Genomic DNA, 26970 nt, shown 5'->3' on the forward strand with positions numbered 1-26970 from the left:
AGACACTGGAATGCTTCAGGAGAGCATATCTACCATGTTACTGGATCAGTTCCACCTGGCAGTGTCTGTAAGATGTCACATCAATTATGTAACTGATTCTGTTTGGTTTGATTCTCACTTTTGTTTCAGATGTTTTAATTTTATTCGATATAAGAGAACAATGTTCTGTCCAGAGACATTTCAGTAGAATTCTGCCTAACAGGAGCCAACAACTTCTGGAGTCTTCTGCCCTCTGAAGATCAGGATATCTCTGGAAAAACGACCACCTGGACTCTAAAAAAATCAGAGCTAAGATCTGCTGCGTATAAATGGATCACGATTCACAGGTTTAAAGATGAAGCTATTTCTGACACCTATGAAAAAGGCCATGGAATCCGGTAGGGGGCGCTGTGCACGTTTGCATTGCATTACTGTACATAGTAAGCGTACCGGCGGGAAACTGGTTGAATTGCTGGGTCTTTAGCATTACAGGTCATGGCACTCCCACATAATAAAGACAAACTGGCACTGTTTTGGTCATTGTGGTCATTCAGTATGTCCCGATAGTCAGACCTGGCAATTCTGGTTTTAAGAATTCTGGCTTTAATCTCACATTTCTGACTTTTTTTCTGCCTGGAGATGGAAAGTGTATGACTGAAATCCACAAATGTGCATACCTCTGCTATGGAGGACAGATGTGGAGATAAAGCAGCTAGACAATTGCTAGACAATTATTTCCACCACTGCTTGGCCTGGAAAACATTGCATGTGATGTAGATGACATGCTGTGGCTAGGCCGCAACAGAAGAGAGCAGCATATAAGTCTTTTTAGTTTTTTTTTTTTTTACTCTGTGTACAGTAAATTCTTCTGTTCTGTATGTAGTGTATATGCAACTTTGTGTTGGTTGGGAGTTCTGAGTATAAAAACAATATTCTAAAATATTTTACAACACACTTATGTATGTACTGTCTGTAGTAAGTGTAACATTGAAGAAAAAAAGGGCCTAAGTCATTATAAAGAATGGAGAAGTGTTTTCCATTCATCATAGTGTTTTACATTTAGCACATCAGTGTTCAACTGGTCGTTATGAATGTCTATTTATATGATGGTTTGTGTGTGTAATTTGAAAACAAAATACCATTTTTAAAAAAAAAATTTAACATTGTTTTCAATTTAAAGTTTAATTTTGCAGAAGAATTGAGTTGTTTTGGCCATTGTGTGTATTTTTTCAATTTATTTGTGTGTAAAGTACTGAGAATATGAGGCATTCTTTCAGAAAATGTGTTTAAACAATCAAGAAAAACTGTAAAAAAAAAATTTGAGGCAAGGTTAAGAAAATACACAGACTGTATAAAAACGTACAAGGGAAAAGAGTCAGTTTTACCAGAAAAAGTTAACATAAGTTTTGTTAATTTCCCAGTCCTCTACCTCCCCTCAGGTGCTTCTGGTGTCAATGCTACAGACATGTGGCAACAGGTTGTAGGGGAAAGCAAAGGTGTTTGGAAAATGTGGAGAAGGACTCAGAATCAAGGAGTGCAGGGAAGAAGCTGAATAAAGGTGCTCCAACTGTGGAGGCCTGCACAGGGTTAACTATGGAGGGTGTGAGGTGGGACGGAAATATAAGGCACGCAGAAGCATCCATTTTCCATCACGCTCTATCCCTTCTGGGGTCGTAATGGATGCTGGTTCCTATCTCCAGCTGTCTACAGGCAAGACGCAGGGTACACCCTGGACAACCATTCACACCTAAGGAGAATTTAGAGAAGCCAATTAACCTAACAGTCATGTTTTTGGACTGTGAGAGGAAGTCGGAGTACCTGGAGAGAACCCATGTATGCACATGTATGCAGAAAGATCCTAGGCTTGGATTTGAACCTGGAACCTTTTTGCTGCAACGCAGCAGTGCTATACACTGAGGTACTGAGCAGCCCTACACAGAAGCAGTGAAAATAATTCAATTACAAAGGACAGGAGAAATGAATAAAGCTTAGAATCAGGTACAAAAGCAAAACAAAGTAGAAAGGAAGATAACTTCCCTCTGACAGTAGATAAACTCATTTCCTTCATAGTGTATGTCATCAGCTGCACCGATCAAGCCAAACAGAGAAACTCTGAATCATTAGAGGAGCTGACAAGTTTTTGGAACTCAAGGAAAACATGGTTACAAGGCTGCTGATGTATGGACAAACAGGAGCATCTTGTTATTATTCCAGGTGTTCCTAATACAAATTAATTTATTTAATATGTTTAATTGTAAAGGCAACACGATTTAATGAATATATGTATAGGTAAGAAAAGAAAATACAATTGATGGATAAAAGGGATAGTAGGAGGATGTGGTTTATTTTTCAGATTAGAAAAAAAATTTAAAGTTTAAGATAATGTTTATTTAAACAATATAATCTATATAAATAGTATTTATCTATAATGTTTATAATATCAGATAAAGACAGAATAAAAATTAAATTCAAAATAAATGTATACCACAAACCAATCAAACATATATTAAGTTATCACACCAGTATATTTATATGAATGCTAATAACAACATTTTTTTTTATAAAAACAGCTTTACTTTTTGTACATAAATTTTGCCCTTCTGAGGCTTTGTGAAGGAAAATCTGTGTTTTGAATGGTCCAATATTGTGTTACAAACCTAAAAAAAGAAATGTACCAGTTTGATAATGGAGAATCTATCAATCAGCTTTATATTTTTTTAAATATAAAAATACTATTTATTTTCTGACAATTTGTTTGTTTATGAGCAACTATACAAAGTAAAAAAAATGTGAACCCCAGATTGTTAATTCTTCTTTGCCTTTTATAAAAAGTGCTTTAAATCAGTCCTACCTGTCTTTATCCATGCTGGGTCAGATGCTGACGTTTGAAAAAAGGAGGCCGGCAAGGCAGGATAAAGCTACATGCTGATAGCCAAGCCTTCTTGCTAAAGCAGGTCCTGGAAAAGGATGTTTCTTGCATCATTTCTATGTCTCTCTCCAATGCATCTCCAAGCCCCTCGACTAGCCTGTCAATCAGCCGCAAAACGTCTGCGCCAAGTACACTTCCTGTCAGCTTGGGGCGCAGCTCTCCTCTACCTTTGTATTGCAGAGGAGCTACTGCGCATGGACAACTGTTAACGAGAGTCAATGGGCAAAGATTTTTGCGCACTAGGGCGGAAAAAACATCACCAATCTGATTAAAAATGGAATGACGCTTTACTCGTCATTAAAGATTAAACATTTATATTGCACATCTGAAAAATATATATTAATCTTTTAGAAATATTTTACCTTTTAATTTAAAATTAAATTATATAAAAATATATATATATATTTTTTTTTAAATATCTTAATCGGGTTAATTGGGTGTGGGGCTGCACCATGGCGCCCTCTATTGGCCAGCCGCCACTGGTATACAATAGTGGGTAAATATATTACAGTAACTAGAAAAGTGTCATTTTGTTCTAAAATCTATACCGGTAGCTGGGAGTAAAGAACGTTTGAGTTGTTTGCCAACCGGCTTTAAACCTTAAAAAGAAGATGAAGAAAGAAGCTGCAGATACTCATCCACACCGCCAGGGGGCAGGAGCGGTTACTGGTGCTGTTACTGTTTTTGCTTTGGTGGTCTCCCTGGCAACAAGCATAGCAGCAAACGTCAGCCCTGTCTGTTATCTCCTTCTTTATCACCTCCATAAGCTGAAGCTCAGATGTCTGACATGGAGAAGCAGCCGACAGGAGAACCGCGTTGTCACACCAGGTAACACCGAAAAAAGGGCGGAAAAGCCGGGAAAATGGGCTCTGCTATCTTCACTGAGCTCAATTTAGATGATTATTAATTAGATTTATTAATCATTAATCATCATCAATTAATCAGATTATTGTTGAACGGGCTGAAGGTTACAGGTGTGTCTGAAAAATCTGATTTTTATCAAGTTTAAAAACTTTTTATGGTTCCTGAGAAGAAATGAATAAATGAGCTGAACTGTTGACATGGCAACAACAGCTGTTAACAGTTAGTGAATATTATCATTCCCTCTGTCCCTCTAGTTCTGCTTTAATATTATCATTCTCAAGGCATCGAAAATAACCGGAAAAAAATCCAGATTTTTCATTTTGGAGGAAAAAAGATTTTTATCTAAGCCTTTTAACAAGATCCTTTTAAAAAGTTTTCCTGCTTTTTGCTGTTGGTTAAAGTCGTAGGGAAATAACTGTTCCAATATATTTCTTATTTTAACCGTTGTATATTTTAGCTGCGACATATGAATCAAGATGCTATGTGTAGTAATGTGAATGTTTCACTGTTTTCATTCAGGCATTTTAGATAGGGCCACCACCCACCAGGGTTCTTCTGTGTCAAGTATGAATAGATAGCAGGTATGCTGCCAGTTTGTGTAATGAGTGATGCAGCAAGTGCTCAATAAAGGGGAACCTGTGAAGCTGACTAAGTGGCATTTTATTACATTGGTGACAAGAATGACTACAGTTTACGAGATACAATGGCAACATACGGAAAAATTGGAGAGTATGACCTGGAGGCTGATGACTGGCAGCAGTATGAGGAACGGCTGGGATTCTACTTTGCTGCAAATAAAATCACCGACGGCGGACAAATTGTGCATGTGGAGGGCAAACTTACGCCACACTGAGAGACTTATGTCAACCTGGTAAACCGGGATATAAATCCCTGACAGATTTACTCAAACAGTTGACTGACCACTATGCACCGAATTGCAGCATTATCGTGGAGAGATTTAAGTTCCATTCAAAAGTTAGAGATCACAGCCAGTCAGCTGCTGCATTTGTAGCCAAACTTAGGAGACTTTCTGATCACTGCACTTTTGGGACATCTTTGGATGACATGCTAAGAGATAGACTGGTGTGCCATATTAATGACGATGGCATCCAATGCCAGTTGCTTTCAGAACCAGATCCACAAAATTGACCTGGGAGAGGGCACTGGAATTAGCGACAGCCATGGAAACCCCCATGAAAGATGTAGCACAATTGCAGCAGAAAACAGAAGGCCTAGAGGAGGCGGTGCGACCAGAAGATGCATATGATGTGTTTTAGATGCGAAGGAACGCGCACGGCAGCAAGAAATGTGAAAGGACATTTGGCTAGAAAATGCAGTAGTGGGAGACAGCCCAATAAGAACAGATTTAGCACACGAGGGGCAGCTTATATGTTAGAGGAAAAAACGATGAACAGCCAGAATACACTCACTTGCTGCACAATTTGAGAGAGAAGAAATTGGAGCCATACAGACAACAACTTTCCATTAATGGGCATGACGTCACATTTGAAATTGACACGGGGGCAGGCTTGACAATACTGAATGACAGAACATACAGGCAGATAGGGTGTGGAGGACTTCATCCTGCAAAGACAAAACTGTACACCTACACCAGAGATTTGGTGGATGTGCTAGGAAAGAGGCATGCAAATGTCATTTACAAAGGACAGACGAAGCAGTTGCCTTTATTGGTGGTTAGAGGTGACGGCCAAACCTAACAAGGAGAGATTGGCTTAAGGCAGTGAGACTAGATTGGACAGCCATATTCAAATTCCAAGTAGGACAGCAGCAATAGTTAGAGGCTCTGCTGTCACTACACCAAGAGGTGTTCAATGGTGAATTAGGTACACTAGTGTGGGCTTAAGCTAAAATCTATGTTGCTTCGTTACTTTAAGGCTAGGCCCTTGGCATATGCGCTCAAAGAAAAAGTTGAAACTGAACTACAGAATGAAGGGATCTTAGAGCCTGTTAGTTTTGTTGAGTGGGCAACCCCAATAGTCCCCTATAGTCAAACCACACAAAAGCATAATGATATGAGGTGACTATAAAGTTACAGTAAATCCAGTGTCAAAACTGGATAACTACCCAATTCCAAAGACAGAATACTTGCTGGCAGTGCTGGGAGGAGGGCACAAGATCCCAAAACTTGATATGTCTCAGGCTTACCAGCAGCTACCACTGGAGGAACGTTCCAAGAGATTCACAACAATAAACACACATCGTGGATTGTATCAGTACACCAGGCTGCCCTGTGGGATGTCCTCAGCCCCAGGCATTTTTCAGCACACTATGGACAATTTACTTCAGGGGCTTCCTCAGGTGATGGTGCGAGTAGACGACATACTTGTGACGGGGAAGGACGCTGCCAGCCATCTGCAGAATTTAGGGACAGTACTGTCCAGACTGAATGCAGCAGGACTCCGCCTTAAGCGAGAGAAATGCATTTTCATGGTGCCAGAGGTGGTGTATCTGGGCTACAGAAAAAATCATGCAGGGATTCAGCCAGTGGCAGACAAAGTTGAGGCCATTGCAAATGCAGGTGCACCAACAAACTAGACACAGCTGAAGTCTTTTCTGAGGATGCTGAACTATTACTAGATAGGCATTTTATATAGGGCCACTGGGGGTCCTCAGGGTATTACATAGCAGGTATGCTGCCAGTGTGTGTAATGAGTGATGCAGCAAGTGTTCAATAAAGTGGAACCTGCGAAGTTGACTAAGTGGCATTTTATTACACTATGACAGAAAAAATGTGATTGACAGATGACATATAATTGGCGAATTTAGGTGTACAGGCTGACGTATAACTAAGTGGCCTGAATAAAATAACAAAAAAAACCCATGTGAACTGTCCCATCTCTACAATATCCCCATTAAAGAAAGCCTTAATTAGTTAGGAATAACGCTAAACAAAAAATAGAACACTAGATGAGGACTTTAGCCCAATTTTAGAAAAAACAAAGAAAAGATTTAACTCATGGCCCCAAAGAGACTTATCCATTCGGGGAAGAATATTACCTTGTAAAACTGAAGGAATCTAGACTAACCTATGCAGCTGTTTCTCTGGCTGTCGACCAAAAGATTAGCAAAGAAATTGATCCGACATTATTTGGAAAAACAATACTCACTATATAAAGAAATCTGTTTTAAGGAATACTTATGATGCAGGAGGTCTTAACTTTCCCGACAATTAACAATACATTCAAAGTGAACTGGATTAAAATTTGCCTTAAAAATCATACCTCAATCTGGAATTTTATTCCTCACCACGTTCTCTAAAATAGATGGTCTTAAGTTTGTTTTGCTATGTAATTATAACATATAAACAAGCCCTTTTGTCCTGGTCACTGATTATCAAACATAATTTTTCTCCTAATAAGTAGTGTCTTTGGAATAATAAAGATATCTGCTATAAGAAAATATCTGTTTTTTTGAAAAAGGGTTTAGGAAAGTAAGTCAACTTTTCAATGAAAAAGGAAACCTCTTTAATTATCAAGCATTTTTATGCCATGTTAAGATTCCTATGAGCCCAAAACAGTTTGCTATTGTTTTTGATGTTATTCCACTAGGTGTTATAATACTATTTAAAGGTCAGACTTCTCTGTTCTCAGAAGGCCCGAGACTTCTAACTGATCCAACTGATACTTATGTAGGTAGACTGTGTTTTCAACCAAATTCTTCTAAAAATAACAAACATATTCACACTTTATTCCAAGATAAATGCATCTCAGTTCCTTATGTAATTCCAGTCTGGTCTGGTCTGGTCTCAGAAGTATTTTGGAACAAAACATGGTCTCTACCCAATAAGTATTTTCTAGTAAACAAAGTTATAGAGGTTTCCTTTAAGATTATTCACCGCTGTTACCCTGGTAAATCATTATTGATTAAATATTAAAAGGATATTGATACCACCTGCACCTTCTGTAACAGTTACTCTGAGTCTGTCTCTCACCTGTTTTGGTCCTTGTCCTTGTCCTAGCTTTATTCTTAACACTATTTACGACAAATTTGAACTTTATTTTAAGGATGTTTTATTTGGGATTACAGAATATAGAAAAGAACTCTCTGACCATCTCTTTTCATGTAATCTTTTGCTTCTGTTGGCCAAATTTTATATCCATAAAGGTTAAATTACTATGACTAAAACCTCATGTATCTCTTTTTTGAAGGAAGCAACAATTTATTTCTCTACGTTATCTTCTTCCAATAACAAAAAGGCTATTAAAACTTTATCTCTATGCTCTAAATTCAAAATATTGATTCAATCCCCTTATATGCTTCTATGTCTACTATGTCTAGCTTTACTCAATCACTTTACTATTCTTATGTTTATTCTGTGATTTTTTTTAATTCATTATTACTATTTTTGTTCAGACCCTGGCGATTGTTCTTTGAAAATTGTACTTAAATCTTCATGTAGTACAAAAAGGCTTAAAAAAAGTCAAATTAATGCTGCTTGACACTTTTAGAGACAATTGACAATTAGAGGCTTGGACTGCAGAAGAATATATTTATTTATAAAGTTATGTATACAAATAAAATGTGGGGGGAAAAAATAAAAACGAGGAGTAAGTGAAGAGCCATTAAAGAGTACCAATGTGGACAGGTATATATAATTTGATGTCAATCTCTAAAGAATCCCTTTTATTTAAACTCAGACCTTTATTAATTGCTAAACATCAGTTAAACATTCAGAAAGTTCTGGAATATTTTCAGATGCATGGATCACAGTTAATGGTTTTCATTTAAAGACAGTTGGGTCTATTTAAAAAAAAAAAAGAACTGGAGTTGTGACAGGCAGCCCGGGCCACAGGCGGCTACGCTCTACCTTATACAGGTGCTGGTCATAAAATTAGAATATCATGAAAAAGTAGATTGATTTCAGTAATTCCATTTAAAAAGTGAAACTTGTATATTATATTCATACATTACATACAAACTCATATATTTCAGATGTTTATTTTGTTTAATTTTGATGATTACAAATGACAACAAATGAAAATCTCAAATTCATCATATCAGAAAATTAGAATATTGTGAAAAGGTTCAAAATTGATGGCCCCTGGTGCCACACTCTAATCAACTAATTAACTCAAACCACCTGCAAAAGCCTTTAAATGGTCTTTCAGTCTAGTTCTATAGGCTACACAATCATGGGGAAGACTGCTGACTTGACAGTTGTCCAAAAGACGACCATCGACACCTTGCACAAGGAGGGCAAGACACAAAAGGTCATCGCTAAAGAGGCTGGCTGTTCACAGAGCTCAGTGTCCAAGCACATTAATAGAGAGGCGAAGGGAAGGAAAAGATGTGGTCGAAAAAAGTGTACAAGCAAGAGAGATAACCGCACCCTGGAGAGGATTGTGAAACAAAACCCATTCAAAAATGTGGGGGAGATTCACAAAGAGTGGACTGCAGCTGGAGTGAGTGCTTCAAGAACCACCACACACAGACGTATGAAAGACATGGGTTTCTGCTGTCGCATTCCTTGTGTCAAGCCACTCTTGAACCACAGACAGCGTCAGAAGCGTCTTGCCTGGGCTAAAGAGAAACAGGACTGGACTGCTGGTGAGTGGTCCAAAGTCATGTTCTCTGATGAAAGTAAATTTTGCATTTCCTTTGGAAATCAAGGTCCCAGAGTCTGGAGGAAAAGAAGAGAGGCACTTCATCCACGTTGCTTGAAGTCCAGTGTAAAGTTTCCACAGTCAGTGATGGTTTGGGGTGCCATGTCATCTGCTGGTGTTGGTCCATTGTGTTTTCTGAGGTCCAGGGTCAACGCAGCCACATACCAGGAAGTTTTAGAGCACTTCATGCTTCCTGCAGCTGACCAACTTTTTGGAGATGCAGATTTCATTTTCCAACAGGACTTGGCACCTGCACACAGTGCCAAAGCTACCAGTACCTGGTTGAAGGACCATGGTATCCCTGTTCTTAATTGGCCAGCAAACTCTCCTGACCTTAACCCCATAGAAAATCTATGGGGTATTGTGAAGAAGAAGATGCAATACACCAGACCCAACAATTCAGAAGAGCTAAAAGCCACTATTAGAACAACCTGGGCTATCATAACACCTGAGCAGTGCCACAGACTGATCGAGTCCATGCCACGCCGCATTGCTGCAGTAATACAGGCCAAAGGAGGCCCAACTAAATACTGAGTGCTGTACATGCTCATACTTTTCATGTTCATACTTTTCAGTTGGCCAACATTTCTATAAATCCTTTGTTTTTATTGGTCTTCAGTAATATTCTAATTTTCTGATATGATGAATTTGAGATTTTCATTTGTTGTCATTTGTAATCATCAAAATTAAACAAAATAAACATCTGAAATATATGAGTTTGTATGTAATGTATGAATATAATATACAAGTTTCACTTTTTAAATGGAATTACTGAAATCAATCTACTTTTTCATGATATTCTAATTTTATGACCAGCACCTGTATTTATTCGGCGAGCTAATCTGAATCCTTCAATTCCATTTTGAGAGCGAGATCATCTGTGGTAGTAGCACTAGACATCTTCCAGGCATGTGAGTAAAACTAGCAGCAGTTCAGCGGACAGAAAGAATGAGCAGTATCCGGCGTGCGCGGATGACGTCATACACACTCCGCTTTGTTTTAAAAAAATATAAATATAAAATATATAACCGCGGTTGTCTGGGGGACAGTGATCCATCTACATGTTATGAATGCTGGCGTACCATAAAGAACAAATTATGAAAAGTTAAGTTTGTGCCTTCAACTCGTTGCCCAAAGGAAGGCTAGGAAGACGTTACTTGGATGATAAATATATATATCTTCGGAACAGCTCCAAATGACACAAAACTCAAATGGATAAGTAGAACATGATGTAATAAAGTAAAATCAAGGAGCCAATGTAAAAAAAATGGCGTTCCCCTTTAAGGTGGTTACTTGAATGTTTAATTAACCAAAAGTCCAACAGAAGCAAAAATCCAAAAACATTAATCCACAAAAATCCCAAAAAATACTGAAGACCATGAACACTCAAAACAAGGGGGCAAAGAAATGATGACAAACCAGCAAAGAGTGACAGAACAGGAGGAGATTATATTGGAGAGAGAAACAAAGACCAGGCTAATTAGCAGATTGGGAGCAGGTGTGAACAGAGGCAAGAAGGGAGCTAGGGAAAAGGAGACTGACACAAGAGGGCAAACAGGAAATATCCAAGAATTCAAATACAATAAAAAATACCTAGAATGTAAGAATCATAATAACACCAATGAAAACTCAAATTAAAACTTTAACAAAACCATGACAACTATCCTCTGTTATTGATATGACCTGATCCATTCTAAGATTAAAAAAGGTGAGTTTTTATATGTAATTTTATATTTAATTATGTACATAATTATTTGTGATTGTCATTTTTTATCTCCATGTTTTCAAAAACAGAGTATCAATTATTTCCTCAGGCATCAAAATATATTTAAAAGTTTAGGATCAAGAGGGGTAATAGGCTCCTCTGACACCCCTCAGCCTGTTAGCTCTGCAGGGCCAGCCGTTTGATTCCCCTCTTTTCAGATGCATCTGTGACCCTTCAGAACGTTGTGAGTTCTTCTCTCTTTTTTTCTCTGATTCTGAACCTCGGCAGGGTGATGGAATGCTCGCTGGATGTTCACCCCACTGAGATGGCCCTGGTGGTCCAGTATGAGCTGAAGGCCACCTGTCTGGGAAAGCTGGGAGAACCGATAGCTCAAAAGCGCAAAGAGTGTCAGAAGATGTGAGAAGAAGCATTTTGGTTCAGGTGATTTAGGTTCTTCTCTCCCGTCTGATGAACCTTCTTCTCCTCTGGGTCGGTTTTAGAATCCGTTTGAAGAACTTGGACTCTAACACAGACACAGCTTCACTGGCCCAGAAGGTGGTGCAGGAATGTCCTCTGATCCATGAGTCCAAACTCCAGGAGGTGGAGCAGCAGCTCTACTACCTTCAAAACCGCAGACAGACAAATGGTACCAAACACTTTTTCATGTGTTTCTAGAAATCTGTCCTCTGTGGTTCCTTCTGTTGGCCCTGCTGATGAAGATGGTTCTTTTTAACAGACAACCAGGAGCAGAAGAGCCTCTCTCCTAAAGGTTTCGCTCCGTACAAAGGACAGGAGGTAGGAGACGACTCTCTACTCCTCTGTTCGGTGCCCAGCAGGTGAATCTGTCCCTCTTTCCTCCAGCTGGAAGAGAAGGCGAGCATCAACAGTTTGGACCAGTATGTGAAGCTGCTGTATGAGGAAATTCAGGAGAAGATCCGAGGAGCCCGGCTCATCCTAAAGCTGGCTCTGAACCCTGACAACCTGTTGGAGCTGATGCGGCGCAGTAATCTCCTGGTTCTTCCTACTCGTCTCCTTCATCTCCTCGACAGATCGATCTCTTTCCATATCGTCTTAGAGACCACATCGCCTTGGCAACACAGGCATGGAGTCGTCATCGCTGTCAGACTAGTGGGTTCTAACGGGTCAGAGTTGTTAGAGCTTTAGGCTCTGTACTAGCAGATAACATCAGATCTACCTGATGAAGTTTATGACAGAGAAACTGCGCTTCTGGGGGGCGAACTTTCCAACCCAGGCCTCCCTGGAGTGTTCCAAACGGCTCGGTTTTCCTTTTGTGGGTGTTCTCCTGAACTCGTCCTCAGGTTGAAAAGAGAACTGCAGCTCCTCTCCATGTCAACCAACTGATTTCTCCAACAACATCCCAGAGCATCATGTGCTCCCTTTCAGAATGCACCATTCCCTCCCCCGCATTAGCAGTCCCGCTGCTGATTAGAGCCCAGGGTCCGCCAGAGGTCCAGAATCAGGGTTAAACCAGGAGATGGAGGAAATGTACAATGATGCCCTCCAGCTGCAGCTCTCTGAATCCAGACTAACTCATGTCTGTGTTTCAGAGTCAGCCATCAGTGCGCTGGCCCGAGTCCTGAGCGAGGACTGGAGGCAAAGCGTGGACCTGGCAACAACCATCGTCCACATCTTCTTCTGTTTCTCCAGGTAAGCAAACAAACACTCACCAGAGACAGGGCTGAAGGTCCACCTTCAGCAGAAGAACATCCAGCAGAGACACGATGGAGAGGCTGGAACGGCCTAGTCAAAGTCCAGACCTAAATCAGCTTCCATACACAGATCCTGGAGGTCTCCACTCCAGTTCTGCTCCTGCTGGTTCATGTCAGCTAGAAGCTCATGACAAAATCATAGCCGTTTGATTAAAACCCAAACGTCTCTCTGATCTGCTCATATTTTATTGATTTATTGAAGTTTTTTAAAACGGAAACAGGGCCTGGTTCACATTTAGGGATTTGTTCAAAATTATATATTAATGTCTGAAATTTAAAATGTAGACATATATATATATATATATATATATATATATATATATATATATACATATGTTGAATTGAAATCTTAAATTAACATATGTATCTTAGATTTAAATTTAAATAAAGATATATGTTTGGATTTGAGATCTATATAAACATGCAAATGCATCATTTGTATTTCTAAATACATAAAAAAGATAGTAATATGATTTAGAGATAGATTTAACATGTGTCTTTACATATTTTTTTTCTAGATTTAACATCTATATTTGACATTTTCCCCTTAACTTGAAAAAAATTACCAAATGTGAAGGAAGATCACTAAAAAACAAAAGAATGATGCTGAAAAGTTTTCTTTTCTTAAATCTTTTCCTTTGGTGCCCCATTTTCATAATTACTGTTCTGCAGAACATGAAAAAATAAATGAATACACAGATATCTAACATCAAACTAAGTACCAGAGTTAAAGTAGTCTTTATATCTTGAAGACATAGATGGAGGAAATTTGGCCATGACAACTGTTAAAGAATTGTGGAAGATTCCAGAGTTGGGCTTAGCCATCAGAGCAATTAGATTGTTAGTCTCAACTGGTTCCATGTGAACATTGATCAGTTTTGGACCAATGAAGACTCTGATGCAGTAATAAATTCTAATAAAGATAAATGCATGAATGGGTTTTTCTAGATTCTGCTTGGACATTAGTCCTTTAATCCTGGAAATGTTCTTCAGGTGATAAAAGGCTAATTTAGTAACCGCCTTGTTGTGTTTCTGAAGGTTCAGGTCTGAGTCCATCATGACACCTAGATTTCAGCCAATGTGTTTTCTAGCTGTAATAGCCTAAGCTCTGAGATAACACTGGATCTCTCTCCTCCTTTGGGCTGAAGAGTTTTTACCTCTGCTTTGGTTTTATTCAGTTGTAGAAAATTATGGTGCATCAACATATTGATTTCTTCTAAACATCTAGCCAACGCTCTGATGGGTTCATAGTCACCTGGTGACATTGGGATGTAAAGCTGTGTGTCGTCTGCATGGTAACTGTAACTGATCTTGTTGTTGGCCATAACCTTAGCTAAGGTGAGCATTTAGATGTTGAATAGGAGGAGCCCCATAATGGAGCCTTGAGGAATACCACATTTTTCTGGTCTCTGATTTAAAGTTCCCTACTGACACATATAACTCCCTGTCCTTCAAGTAGAATACTAAATACTACTGTTGATTACACAAAATGAAGTAATCAACAGTATCAAATGCTGTTCTTGGGTCCAATAATACCAGTAATGTGATTCTTCCACAGTCTGAGTTTATTTGGATGTCATTGAACACTATATCAGGGCTGTCTCTGTATTGTGGTCGGCATGGAAACCTGACTAGAGGACATCAAAGCAGCTTGTAATTGTTAAGAAGGCATTTGACTGTTGAAATACACAATTTTTCCAAAAATCTTACAGAAAAGAAGGTTTGAGATGGGCCTGTAGTTCTGCAGGAGCAATTTGTTGAAATTTCTCTTTTTCAACAATGGTTTGATAATTGCGTCTTTAAGGCCTGAGGGAAAATTGACATAAGGGATGTTTTTATGATTTTAATAACATCAGACTCTAAAACACATAAAACCCTCTTAATAAAACCTGTATGAAAACATCAAGGCAGCACGAAGAGGAGCCTAGCTCGTGAACAGCTTCTTCTACACTTTGGCAGGCTATTTGGCAAAATTGCGGCATTTTTAAAGAGTTTATTCTAACTGGAGACAGTATTGGTACTTGTTTTTCTAATAGCTTGTATTCTCTCAGTAAAGAGCATTGCAAAGTCATTGCAGGCCTTTTTATGATTGGTGTTCACCGGCCACAGAGACAGGAGGGTTTGTTAACCTGCCAACTGTGGCAAATAAGACACAAGCATTGTTAATTTTGTTTTTTTATATAATTTCAGAGAGGATTGTGTTGCATCCTTTAGTTGTAAATTATATCAGTTATATTTCTCTTTATAGATTTCATAATGAACCTGGAGTCTGATCTTTGGCCACCTTCGTTCAGGTTTTTGGCGCTTCGTCTTTTCTTTTCTTACTGTTCAGGCATTTCATTATTAGGCATTTCATTATTTTCAACTAGAGATGTCCCTGTTAAAAACACAAAACCAAGATGTTGCTCAGTCCTTAGAGAAATCGTATGTTGATTAAAACCAGTTTAAATCCCTTGGTTGATATTATTTCTGTAGCTGATTGAGCTCCACATTGTATAGTTTTCCAGTTGGATGGCTTACTGCTGTTTTTCTGTTTAGTTCAATTATTTTTCCACGTATTAAAACTGCAATTTTACAACCGTGTTTATTATGAGGCCCCAGCATTTCCTGGAGAGAATCAGTTATGATAAAGTTACCACTGGAACCCAAAGTATATCACAAGAAAGTAATTTGAAGGTCCTGAGAGCCACCACTGCTATCTTTCTTTGCATGTGGAGGAGCCAACAGTGGGAGACATTTATGGGAGTCAGGTAGTGCTTGGCTGAGAGGAGGAGGGGATATCCAGCCCAATGTTGTCCAGTGTTGGGCTGGATACAAGAGATGGTGCTTCGGAGGGCTTCTTGGGGTCCAGTTGGAGAGGAGATGCTTCTGTTGGGATTTCACACCTGTGGTCACTGTGCTCCAAAGCAATGACGGATGTCACCCATATGTCCCTATTATCTCATTGACCATTTTGGCTGTGTTTATTATTTGTTTATTCTGGTTTTGTTCCTGTTTCAAGAATTCGCATTCCAAGCATTATCTGGTTTCCTTAACAACATGTGGTTTGTTGGGGAATAGAAACGTTTTGCACCTGATCTTTTCATCTCTCTTAAAGAGGTGTCTCTTTTCCCAGAAGATAATAAAGTTATCAATAAAGCCAGTCGATCTTGAGCGCAGGCTTGTTTGATCCATTTATTCAGGTAGGAAAATCTGCTGAGGACCTCCTCTCCTGCTGAAGGTGGGGCAACAGGGCCACTACTGAAAACTTCAAAGGTATAGAGGCCGCTCACTTATTTACGGGTGAATCATCTAAATAAATGGTTCCCATAATTGTCAATCATTCTGGTGATATGTTTACGTAAGATCGTCCTACATGCTCGTGATCTTTGTGATCCTCTGTGCAATTTCGGGAAGCATGCTAAAACCAACATTCACTATATCTGCATTTTTCTTGTTGCAGAAGTGTTTAATTCACAACATCACCAGTTACTATTAAGGTTCTTGGCTTCACAATAGGGTTGTTATGAGGCTGTTTGGGAGAGAGATGGGAGTTGCAATACCTTTTTCTGCGGTATGGAAACAGGCTATTCTCTCCAAGGTCACATTCTAAGGCAGAAAATCAGTTTTTTAGGGGAATCCTAATATTATCACTAATCTCATGTGTCCTTCCTTGTCTTTTGCTTGGGAGCAAACGGCCTTTTAGACTTTTTAGAAAATATGTTTATCTGAAGTCTTGGTCAGTTTTTGTTGAATAAATGTGGCATTCAACCTGACAGGCGTTTTTTTTTCAGATCTGGGTTGGATTATTTGTTCTTTGGCTTTTCTCCAAATGTTTCCAGCTACCAGTCTAGTTATAGCCATTAGACACGGCACCTTTTTTTTCACTTCTGTTGATTGTTTGTTCCGATGAGTTTCTGTTTTAATCCACTAGTGGGGTTATCTCAGTGTGTTGAGATGTATTTTCCATAATTTGCTGTCTATGAATGTTCTCCTTTATTCCCCAGTTTCTCCAAGTTCCACTGTATGATCTCCGAATTCAAGATTGGGGCTCTCTGTATGGACATCATTGAACATGAGCTGAGTAGGTTCGACCTCTGGAGGGAAGAGCTGCAGAGGAAGAAGAAGGCCTATATCCTTTAAAAAAGATGTCTCCAGGTCCACAGCCCCTGTCTCCATGTTCTGGTGTAGATCCTAGATCCTTAACTGGCTTCACGCGATGAATCTTCTGAGAGGCAGGACATGAAGACGCAACATGACAAGGCGTACAGGAAGTACCGGAGCCTCCTGGCCAAGCAGGAGCGGCTTCTACAGAGTACTGAGCTGCTGAGAAGTTCTGCTGGGTCGGATTTTCCTGATATACTTCCTGAACCTGCTCCTTGTCCCTGCAGTCGCTCTGAGTCTGCTGCTTAACCTGGCTGAGGACAACCAGACTGAGTTGAAGATGAAGAACAAGAACCTCGTCCACATGCTGGTGAAGCTGCTGGAGCGAGAGGACCAAGGCCTGCTGGTGGTGGTCGTCTCCATCCTCAAGATGCTCTCCATCTTCAGCAAAAACAAAGATGATATGGTGAGCTTGAAGCGTCTCTCTTCCATCCAAGGTCCAGAAGAACTGGCTCTAACTAGAACCTATGGGACTGTTCTCTGCCTAATTTGCAGTGTTTGACCAAAGTATTTATGTATAAAGGAACAGCACCTCCATCAGCAGGTACAACATGGAGTTATTGTTTAGTTGGGTGCAAATTACATTTCCTATAAAATGAGGGAGTGTGAAACATCCCCATCAAGTTCAGATTAATCTACTTTGCAGAATGATTTTTTCAGACCCACGAGGTGCTGATTAGGGTCATTTCACAGCATCTGACTCAGATTCCCCTCCAGGCTTTGACTTGGCCGCTGTGACACTGACACTGATGTTCTGGGATCAAACTGGACTCACAAAGTATCTGATTGTTGTTGTCATTGTTAATAATGTCCAATAATCCCTGACCATTGATCAAGGCTGACCAGTCGGACAGCTTTATTTCCTCCATCTTTCTGCTGCTGAAGTTCTGCAGGCTGTTAACTAAACTTTTCCTCATTAGCCCTGAAATGTTAATGGGCTCTTTAATTGGGGTTTTAATTGTCACCAGGCAATCGGAGCACAAATCGGTGTCCAGGTTCCACCTGATTGGTTACGATGGTAACTGTCGTTTTAGTAATCAGCCAGCTTCCACTGATCGCTTATAGCAACCAGCTGGTTCTGTCTGCCACTTCCGGTCCAGCAGGACAGTGTTGGTTTCTGAGCTCCAGTTATCCAATCCGGTTAACAACAGGACTCCCTCCTGGTCTGCAGAGCTCCCGTCCATCTCCCGCCTGCGGCTGCTGATGGAAGCAGGATGTGGGCTGAACTGGTTTTAACTGGGAGCAGATCGGCTCGCAGGGGGAGGAACTCCTGAACTGTGGCGCAGTTCTAACCGGTACGGCTCCTTCTGCTGCCGGGTCACAGCACCTCTGTCCAACTCTTACCTGCGAGGCCAATCAGCTTCACGTCTTCACCTGTAGAACAGCAGAACCTGTACAGTCTGCATGATGGTTCTGGTTCAACTTAAGCAGCAGTTTTCCCCAGACACAGCAGGAAACAGTCCTGGTTCTAAATATTTGTCTCTAAGCCGGTTGATGCTGCAGTTTCAACACCTAAAGCCGAGAAAGAACTACCTTTTGGTTTGTCTTTTTGGTTTTGCTTTCCACGTTCTGCATTTGATCTTTTTAGAGATTTGTTGTTGTAAGTACTTTATGCTCCATGTAAAAAATAAAAATACAATAAATAAATAAATAAACCCCCTCCTGTAACTCAGCTGGAAGGCTAAGCTTCTCCAGCTCACAGAATTTTTTCTCTTAACGGTTCTTCTTTTCTCTAAACGGTTCTTCTCTGCCTGTCATTCCCCCTGATTCTGTACTCTGGTGCTAACTTTGCTCCCTGTCCCCGCAGGCGGAGGTGGCGGTCATGGAGAAGTTGGCTCGCCTGCTTTGCTGCGACCACCAGGAACTCCTGAGCACCACCTTAGGGCTCCTGTTAAACCTGTCTTTTGACAAGGTGCTGCGTGGGCAGATGGTGCAGGCCGGCCTCATTTCCAAGCTCTCCTCTCTGCTCGGTAAGAGATATGTTACCATAGTTACAGCCAATCCAGGCCAATTCTGCAACCTCTGCATGAATCCTGCGACCGATCAGTCTCTTCTGCATCTCTAAATGGGCCTAGGAAGCCGGAAGCCTCTCAGGGGGAGGCTCAGATAACAGAACATAATTAATGTGACATATTTGTTAGAATAACACGGCAGAGCCTCCGAACAAATGTTGTTTTTGTAGCAGCGAGACGGAGAAGCAAAGGAGTCTTGAGAGTTTTTGGAAGGGGCAGGTAGGGGTCGGTCCTTCAGGAAGCTTGCAATATGAGTTACCTCTGAAATATCATGCCGTCTAACAGTTGTGACACTGTTGGTTTGCCTGTTTGAGCGTGAGTTCACTGCTCCTTATGTGAGTGCCGGCGCCATCAATCATCCAGCCGCCTTCCGCCTTTCATCCGCCGCGCAGCATGAAGGCATCGCTGTTATCCTTGAGGGAGACAAGAGTCGTTCTTTGCGTCCAGACCCAAGACGAGGTCGTGACCCCTGGAGATCAGATCAAAGTAGAAGTTTTCCCCTCCATCTGATCCAGCTGAGGACCTGATTAAGGATGTCTTTCTCACCTGCTCTATCACCCATTTATCAGGTGAATCACAACATTTCTGCCCTCAGATCAACATCCAGGGTTCTCCATCATTCCCTCTAGTGGTGCTTTTTGATTCTGTAGACCTTCGCTTTCCAGATGTTCCACACAGTCAGAGGGATCTAGATAACATTTCTCTCTGGTTTAATCTTGCTTTTCTTGAAGAAACCTGGCTTCTTTCTTGCCTTCTTTGACGCCTGGCCTCACTGTTGGAAAGACCTAAAACATCAATCTGCTGCCATTCCAGAGCAAGCTCTGCACCGGTGACAACTTTTTTCTGTAAATTAATGATGAAACAATCATGTTGTCTCACTCAAGCCAATCAAAGGTGGACTTTAGAGATTTGATGTTGGTTTGAAGGACAGAGGAACATCACCTAAACTGTTCCTAAATAGATAATACAGATAGACCTGGATAGCATAGATTCAACACTCTAACAACTAAAATAATCTTTGAATTATTAAAAATCCATCGATCTGCAGATATAGAATTTTATTAAAGCAGAGGTAGGAGGAGCTGCAGGGGATAAGCGTGTGACCCGTGTACAGAGGTGTAGCCGTCACAGGTCAGAGTCCTGACCTGGTGACCTTTGCTGCATGACTTCCTCCTAACTCCAAAATCTGCCTACTATCAAAATCTAGAAAAAGAGGCCACTAATGTCTGTAAAACACGATGGAAAATGTAGATGATGTTGAACAGCTGGTATCAGCAGCAATAATCACATTAAAACTAAGATTGTTTATATCCATATAAAGTCAGACAAAAAGAGCAATAAACCTGTATCTTTAAGCAACTTGAGATAACATGAAGTTGACTGAAGAAGTTTACATTTCTTTTAAAGCAATGTGTAAAGTTTGATACTAAAACCATAAAGGTTTTCCATTCTTTAACAGGATGTCCTCTTATCTCAAAGCCCTGAAGCTTTTCTCCAGAGCAGCTAAACTAAATGCAAAGTGATGATGAAGATGGGACACTTTTTCTGGATGTAACAGTGGCATAAGAAAGGCTTCATAGAGCATCCAGTCCAGACCTTAACTACATGCTCACACATTTTACTAAAGATCCTGGTTTATGCAACAGTAGGAGAAGACATTAAAAATGGTAATGCTGTTGCCATACCACTAGATAGCGTATTGTTCTATGACTCTGAATAACATGCATTAACACAAACTGTGGACACTGCTAACCAAAAACCTAGCTCCACTAACCCATGTTTGGCTAACTAGAATATTAACATTGCCGCCACTAAACAGCTAATCAAGTAAAAACAATCAGTTGAAGCTAAAGCTAAAGGCTACTACAGTCATCTCGTAGGGTTAGCAGATCTGCCTCCAGAATCTCAGCCTTTCCTGAAGCTTTTGTTTAAAGTGTTAAACTTTTACCTGCAAGAACATCAGAACTATGAGAACATTTAGTTTCATTGGAAGGTTCTCTAATTCAGTCCGTTCTGTTGTTCGGAAAACCTGTTTCCTAATTTCCCAGAGAGACGTCTATCCACCCCTGATGATGATGATGATGATGATGATGATGCCCAGTGAGTCTCTAACTGAGCAGGAACGGTCAGTGGGCCGTGTGGGTGTCTCCTTATAAAGCCTGAAGACCAAGCCCAGCTATCTCCTTATGGGGATCCAGAACCTCAAGCAAAACTTAGAGAAAGTTCTGGTGGATCCCTCCCTCTGTATCATTCACCTTATTTCTGCTCCAAACTGTCTTTTTTCTGGGGGCAGGTTCTTCCGTGCTCAGGTTCTGATGGAGGCAGTGGACCGCTATTGAGAATCCCATGTTCTGATCATCAGCAGTAAAAGTGATTCTTTCTCCTGTTTCCCAATCCCAACCACATCTGGATCTGCTACTGATTGGCTGTACAGACAGAGACCAGTTAGAACTGGGTTGGCTCACTGGGCCTGGCAGGAGAGATTCTCAGCAGTCAACCTTAGCTCCTACCCTCCTCTCTGCGATTCTTATGGGTCTAACGTAAAGGTGTCAGGCTCGGCCCGGTCCAACATACTGTCCACCCAGTCTGCCTCTATCACTGCAGCTCAGCTTTGAGTTGGACTGCTGTGAGGAGGGTTTTGGTTCTGGTACCGAAAAATAGATCTGGTTACCCAGTTAAAGCGGTTCCGCCTGTGCTGATACAATATTCATCTCTTCATTCAGAACCTGTAGACCTTCAGCTCTAACCCAAATGGACCAACCAGAGCAACGCATTGCTCACACGCTTATCACAACTGCAGAAACTGGATCAGAACATCCTGGAATAATGAGCTTTCAGATGAATTAGTCTGTAAAAGTATTCACACCTCTGAACATTTTATATAACTTCCTTTGGGATTAATAATTATGTCTGGACTAACGCTTTTCAAAGGGGGTCTTTTCTCGATTCACATGAACACGGGAAGTATGGACTCCGGTGCAGCCAGACTCCAAAACATGTCTGTTTCAGTTGGAACTTGTGACATCACCATACGCTGAGCAATCACAAACAAAAATTAATTGAACATTTTGCCACATAAAAAAGAATCCCGCCATCAGATCCAGCAGTACTTCACTCACGGCTATGCCGAGAGAGGGCTTAAAAGTATAATATTCTCGATTAAGATGATCTAAGAACCTACTTTTGTAGAACAACAGCAGAAAAGTGATCTTTTAACTTAATACTCTGAGCTCTGTGAGCGCTCCCCTGGAAGCTGCTGCTGTTGCGGTGCATGCTGGGAACCGCTGTCAGTCTGAGAATACTGAAATTTGCTCTGATGCATGCTGGGTAAAGAGGAAGGGATGAGAAGGTATGAAAAATGTATCAGTGCTGGTCGATAAATAGCCAATATATCCTGTATCTGCCGCAAACCCTGCTACTTTTTATCGACAAAAGAGAAAAAAAAAAAGAAAGTGATGCATGAATAAAAAAAAGGATCATGGATAAAAATCTCAAACTTTGTAGCTTCTTAGTTTTCAGCTTTTCTCAGTCCGACCCTTTTAGGAGCATCGATCACTGCCACTCCACCTAGAAGGTTTCCCATCGTTCTCCTTTATAGAGCAGCTCAGGGTGGATGGGGAACATCTGGGAACATCTGTAACTCTGGCTCAGATGCATCTGGTCTCTGAGGAAGACTCTCTTGTAAAGATGAAGGCTTCAGGAGTTCATGATAACGTCACCTATCAGACTATAGATAGATCACTGGAGAACTTCAAACATCTAAAAACAGACAGGAACCAGAACACACTGGGTCTGTTGTTGTGCCCCAGATCTCAAACATCCCAGAACTTCATCAGGGATGGAGATCTGAAGGTCCTCTTGCTGCTGCCTGCTGTCCGTATCGACTCAGAAAACATTCCTTCTTCTTCCACTGAGTGTTTGTTAGGGCGTGTAAACTTTTTAGGTTCAGACTTGGATGAATCTGGGAAGGGTTTTGATTACAAAAAACATTCCTGATTTACTTTGTTGAATAAAATCACTTTTTCTAAGCATAAAGTCATGATGAAAATGTTTTGACCGCCTAGATGTCAGAGTTTTGGTGAGACCTCTCAGCTCCTCATTAGAAGCAGTGTCAGGGATAGCAGCAGAACTGGTGGAAAATGAGAGGGAGATAAACTTATCTTTTTTCTCTTCATGAATCCATGAGGGGAACAATAAAAACTCAGATTTCAGACATTCTGTTCAGATGTTTGGGCCAAACTGAAGTTCCTCCGTGTTCTGACTCAAGGATAAACCTTTTTCTGTTCTCCAACGTTAGCTGCCAAAGTGAGAAGCTGCAGCCGCCTGGTTCCGGTCCAGCTCTGGTGCGGTTGACAGGCCCGTCTGTTAAAAAGGCCTGTCAGCTCCTCCTAGATGTGGTCTGCTGCGTCCTGCAAAGCTTCAGGGCACAACCAGCCATTCAGGTTTTGACCTGCTCCCCTGTCCCTGTTTGTGTTCCAGCTGACCCGGCCCAGAAGCAGCTCAGTCTGCGTGTCCTGTACCACATCAGCATCGACGACGCCTCCAAGCCCCTGTTTGCTGAAACCGACTGCATCCCACAGGTAAGGCAGCAAGCCGGCCCGTTAAACACCGATGCATCAGAACCAAGTCTGACATCATGTCAGTTGGTCCGGATTGGCTCAGATCCAAAAAAGTAAAGAAGTTTATTCTCTTCAGACGGGTCCAGTTAACCAACGGTCGCCGGTGTTTGTTCGGTGGGATTGGGTGTAAATGTGGTCCAGATGTGGTTCTGAAGGTCTGCTGTTTGTTTAGAAGGTCGGGTCGGCAGCAGGTCTGAACCCTTGGGCCTCTGAGGTCAGAGACGAGGCGACCAGGATGTGACCTTTGACCACCCGCTCCCCTCCCATTTTGTCTCCATGTTTCTACAAACTAGATCGGTTCTGGTGTTTGGACCACAGCAGCTTTTCATTTCACAGCAGCAGTTCTGTAGCAGAGGGCTTCCACAACCTTTTAACCTGTGACCCAAAAACTCAGCAGACTGATGACTAGGGCTGCAACTAACGATTATTTTGAAAATCGATGAATCGGCCGATTATTTTTTCGATTAATCGATGAATCGGACACAAAATATTTTTTTTATATTAACCTCTTCATTCCAAAATAAACATTTTAGACAGAACAAACAAGCACACAAGTACAGGTTTCTCATTAACTGTACTGGTGCAATATGAAAAATAAATGTTTGTGTTAAAACTACGCAAACTTACATGAGAAATGTAGCTGTACATCCACAAAATATAGGGTATTTTGTTTCATAAAGCGCAAAAAAGACAGGCATTTTTGTTTTTTAAAGCCCCTAAGGGGTTCAAACAATAGGCCCCCCCATTTCAACAAATGAGGTTTTTATAGACTAGAAGAGTTCTGCCTTTTAAGACAGGAAAGTATAGCAGTTAAAGTTGCTACTTGAGAAAATACTGAACCATAGAGATAAAAATAGCCCTGTGATTCAAATTATAAATTGTATTTGGAATAAAAATGAGAGAACTAGGGGTGCTAAAAAACACATCCTCCAAAGACAGATATTTACATGGAAATGTGGCAGATAATTAATTGACATATTACTGATCTTGCTGGATTTTATTCTGCTTTACTTCCATAAATTGCAGGATCTTCTTTACTTTATCTTTGCCAGAAGATTTAAACTTTAAAAGCCTTGCCCTCATAATTTGCAAGTTAATTTATTTATAAAGAAAATATAAACGCTGCTTAAGCTAATTCAAATGAAATTAAAAGTAAAATAAGTAGCCAACCTTATCACTGTCTGTAACCTACTAACAAGGTAAGGAAAGCATCAGATGAGCTACCTGAGAAACTAACGTTACGTTTCCCCACTTTAAAATGAAACAAACATGGTTACTCATCCTGCTAATCAGCTCTCTTCACTGCCATTGAAGGCTCCAACGTGTTTTCTTTTCAGGTGCTGCGTCATAACAGTGGTGCTTCCGTGCCATGTTCATTTGTTTTTACAAAAGTTGCATGTTACGACTTTTTTCACTTTACAAAGCGCAGGCTATTTTAATTATTGTGATCAATTTGCGCCGTCAATCCCGGGGCATGCACGCTTCATTTGCAGTCTGGACGCTGAGGGTAAACTCCTCACTAAAATCCTGCGGCTCTGACTGCAGCGCTGAGAGGGATTCTTGTGGGAGAGAGAGAAAGGGGTTGGGATGGGGGAGGCGCCCCACGGCAGCAGCTGCCGCTGGAGGAGAAGAGTAGGAACGATACATGCTTTCACGTAAGAGTCTCCAAAAGCCGCCAGTGACACCGTAAAAAGTCGCCAGATTTGTCGCTAGTAGCTTTTTAAAGAAATAGTCGCTGGAGGGGCCTGAAAAGTCGCTGAGTTGTCAACACTGCAACTGCGGCGCTGACTCGCTCTGCCGTATTTTTTTTTCTTCCCCGGGATGACGGCGGCGGCGGATGACGCATTAATCGCGCGACACAACTAATCGATGATTAAATTCGTTGCCAACGCTTTTAAAAGTCGATTTTTATCGATTTTATCGATTCGTTGTTGCAGCCCTAATGATGACCCCCTAAAAATACATAGAAATACTTTAATTAATACTTCAAAGGCGAAAGTGTTCTAACGTGTTTTTTCATTATTTAATGAGATATTATTATGCATTTGGGGTTTACAGTTTGTTTCTGCAGAACTAATTGTTATGCTGCAGCTTTTCTCTCAAGGCAAGGCAAGGCAAGGCAAGGGCAAGGTAAATTTATTTGTATAGCACAATTCAGTACAAAGACAATGCAAAGTGCTTTACATGATTAAAATACAGTAAGATAAAACAGAATCAAATCAAGTAGGAAAAAAAATAAAAAATAAAAAAATAAAATAAAAAATGCAGAAACAAAAAAAGATATTAAAAACAGTTGGATTAAAAAAAATATGTTTTAGTTGAACTGTTTAACTAGAACAGTCGAAGGCAATCCTAAACAAATGTGTTTTTAGTCTTGATTTAAAGGAACTCAGGCTTTCCGCACTCACCTTCTGTTCATGTTGATTATTTTTTTCTGTGGTCTGTTTGCAGCCTGCAGAACCAAATGATACCAGAACAAGAACCTGTTTATGGGAGTCCAGCTTAGTGGGTTGGAGGTTCTCTTTATCTCATTAGAACTTAAACTGTTGCCGGTTCTGCTCCAACAGCAGACAGAACCATAACCACGTATCACGCCTCTAGAACTTTTCAATGCCTCAAATTCAAACCTCTACAGATTATTTTAATAAACCAGTTCAGAAATCGAGGAGGTGAAAGGAGAACGGTTCTATGGGTCCACAAGAACCCCCTCCGGCTGTGTGTTCTACCAGCTTCAGCGTCTTTGGGACGCGTTTTTGTTCACCCAGAAGATCAGGATGGATGGAGCATCTGCAGACATCAATCTTCAGACCAGTTGGATTTAGGCCCTGGACTTTGACTAGGCCATCCCAACCATCCATTGTATCTCTGGCAGGATGTTTAGGTTGGTTCTACTGGAACATGGACCTCCTCTCTGGTCTCCTAGATCTCACTCCATCACATCTGACCAGCTTCCCTGGCTACACAGCATGATGCTGCCACCACCATGTTTGCCTGTGAAGATAATACCGTAACTCTGGTCTCATCTGACCAGGGAACCTCTTTCCCTGGTGGCAGCCTGCAAACAGAACTTCTAGTGGACCTATTCCTTCTCGGCCCTGCATCATGAAGCATCCAGAACCATTAGATCTACTTTCTCTGCAGCTCCTCCAGAGTCACCATGGACCTCTCTGATGTCCTCCAGCTGACTTCAGGCTTGGGTTAAATGCCCCTTTTGAGTTTTTGATACTGAATGCTGGTAGAACTATGCCTTTAGAAACAGATTAATTTGCAGTACTTCCAGCTGAAGGACTACAGCTTCTGGTCCACAGACCTTCTGCCTGGTAGCTGAGTGTGACTCCAGGATGGCTCCTCCTGACCCTCAGCTT

General features: G+C 40.9%; 1 protein-coding gene across 1 annotated transcript in view; it reads left to right on the forward strand.

Moving 5' to 3' along the window:
- The first annotated feature begins 3686 nt into the window (after positions 1 to 3686).
- kifap3a (kinesin-associated protein 3a) overlaps positions 3687 to 26970 on the forward strand; it is a 40320-nt gene continuing 17036 nt past the window's right edge. Inside the window, exons 1-11 of the mRNA XM_038280769.1 lie at positions 3687 to 3736; positions 11390 to 11518; positions 11602 to 11747; positions 11838 to 11896; positions 11963 to 12104; positions 12670 to 12769; positions 16818 to 16942; positions 17027 to 17125; positions 17202 to 17380; positions 18782 to 18944; positions 23466 to 23566. Of these exons, the coding sequence (XP_038136697.1) occupies positions 3687 to 3736; positions 11390 to 11518; positions 11602 to 11747; positions 11838 to 11896; positions 11963 to 12104; positions 12670 to 12769; positions 16818 to 16942; positions 17027 to 17125; positions 17202 to 17380; positions 18782 to 18944; positions 23466 to 23566 (1293 nt within the window). The remainder of the gene's footprint in view (positions 3737 to 11389; positions 11519 to 11601; positions 11748 to 11837; positions 11897 to 11962; positions 12105 to 12669; positions 12770 to 16817; positions 16943 to 17026; positions 17126 to 17201; positions 17381 to 18781; positions 18945 to 23465; positions 23567 to 26970) is intronic.

The sequence above is a fragment of the Cyprinodon tularosa genome, unplaced genomic scaffold (genome assembly GCF_016077235.1).
Source record: "Cyprinodon tularosa strain WSP-4 unplaced genomic scaffold, ASM1607723v1 ctg164, whole genome shotgun sequence".
NCBI lineage: Eukaryota > Metazoa > Chordata > Actinopteri > Cyprinodontiformes > Cyprinodontidae > Cyprinodon > Cyprinodon tularosa.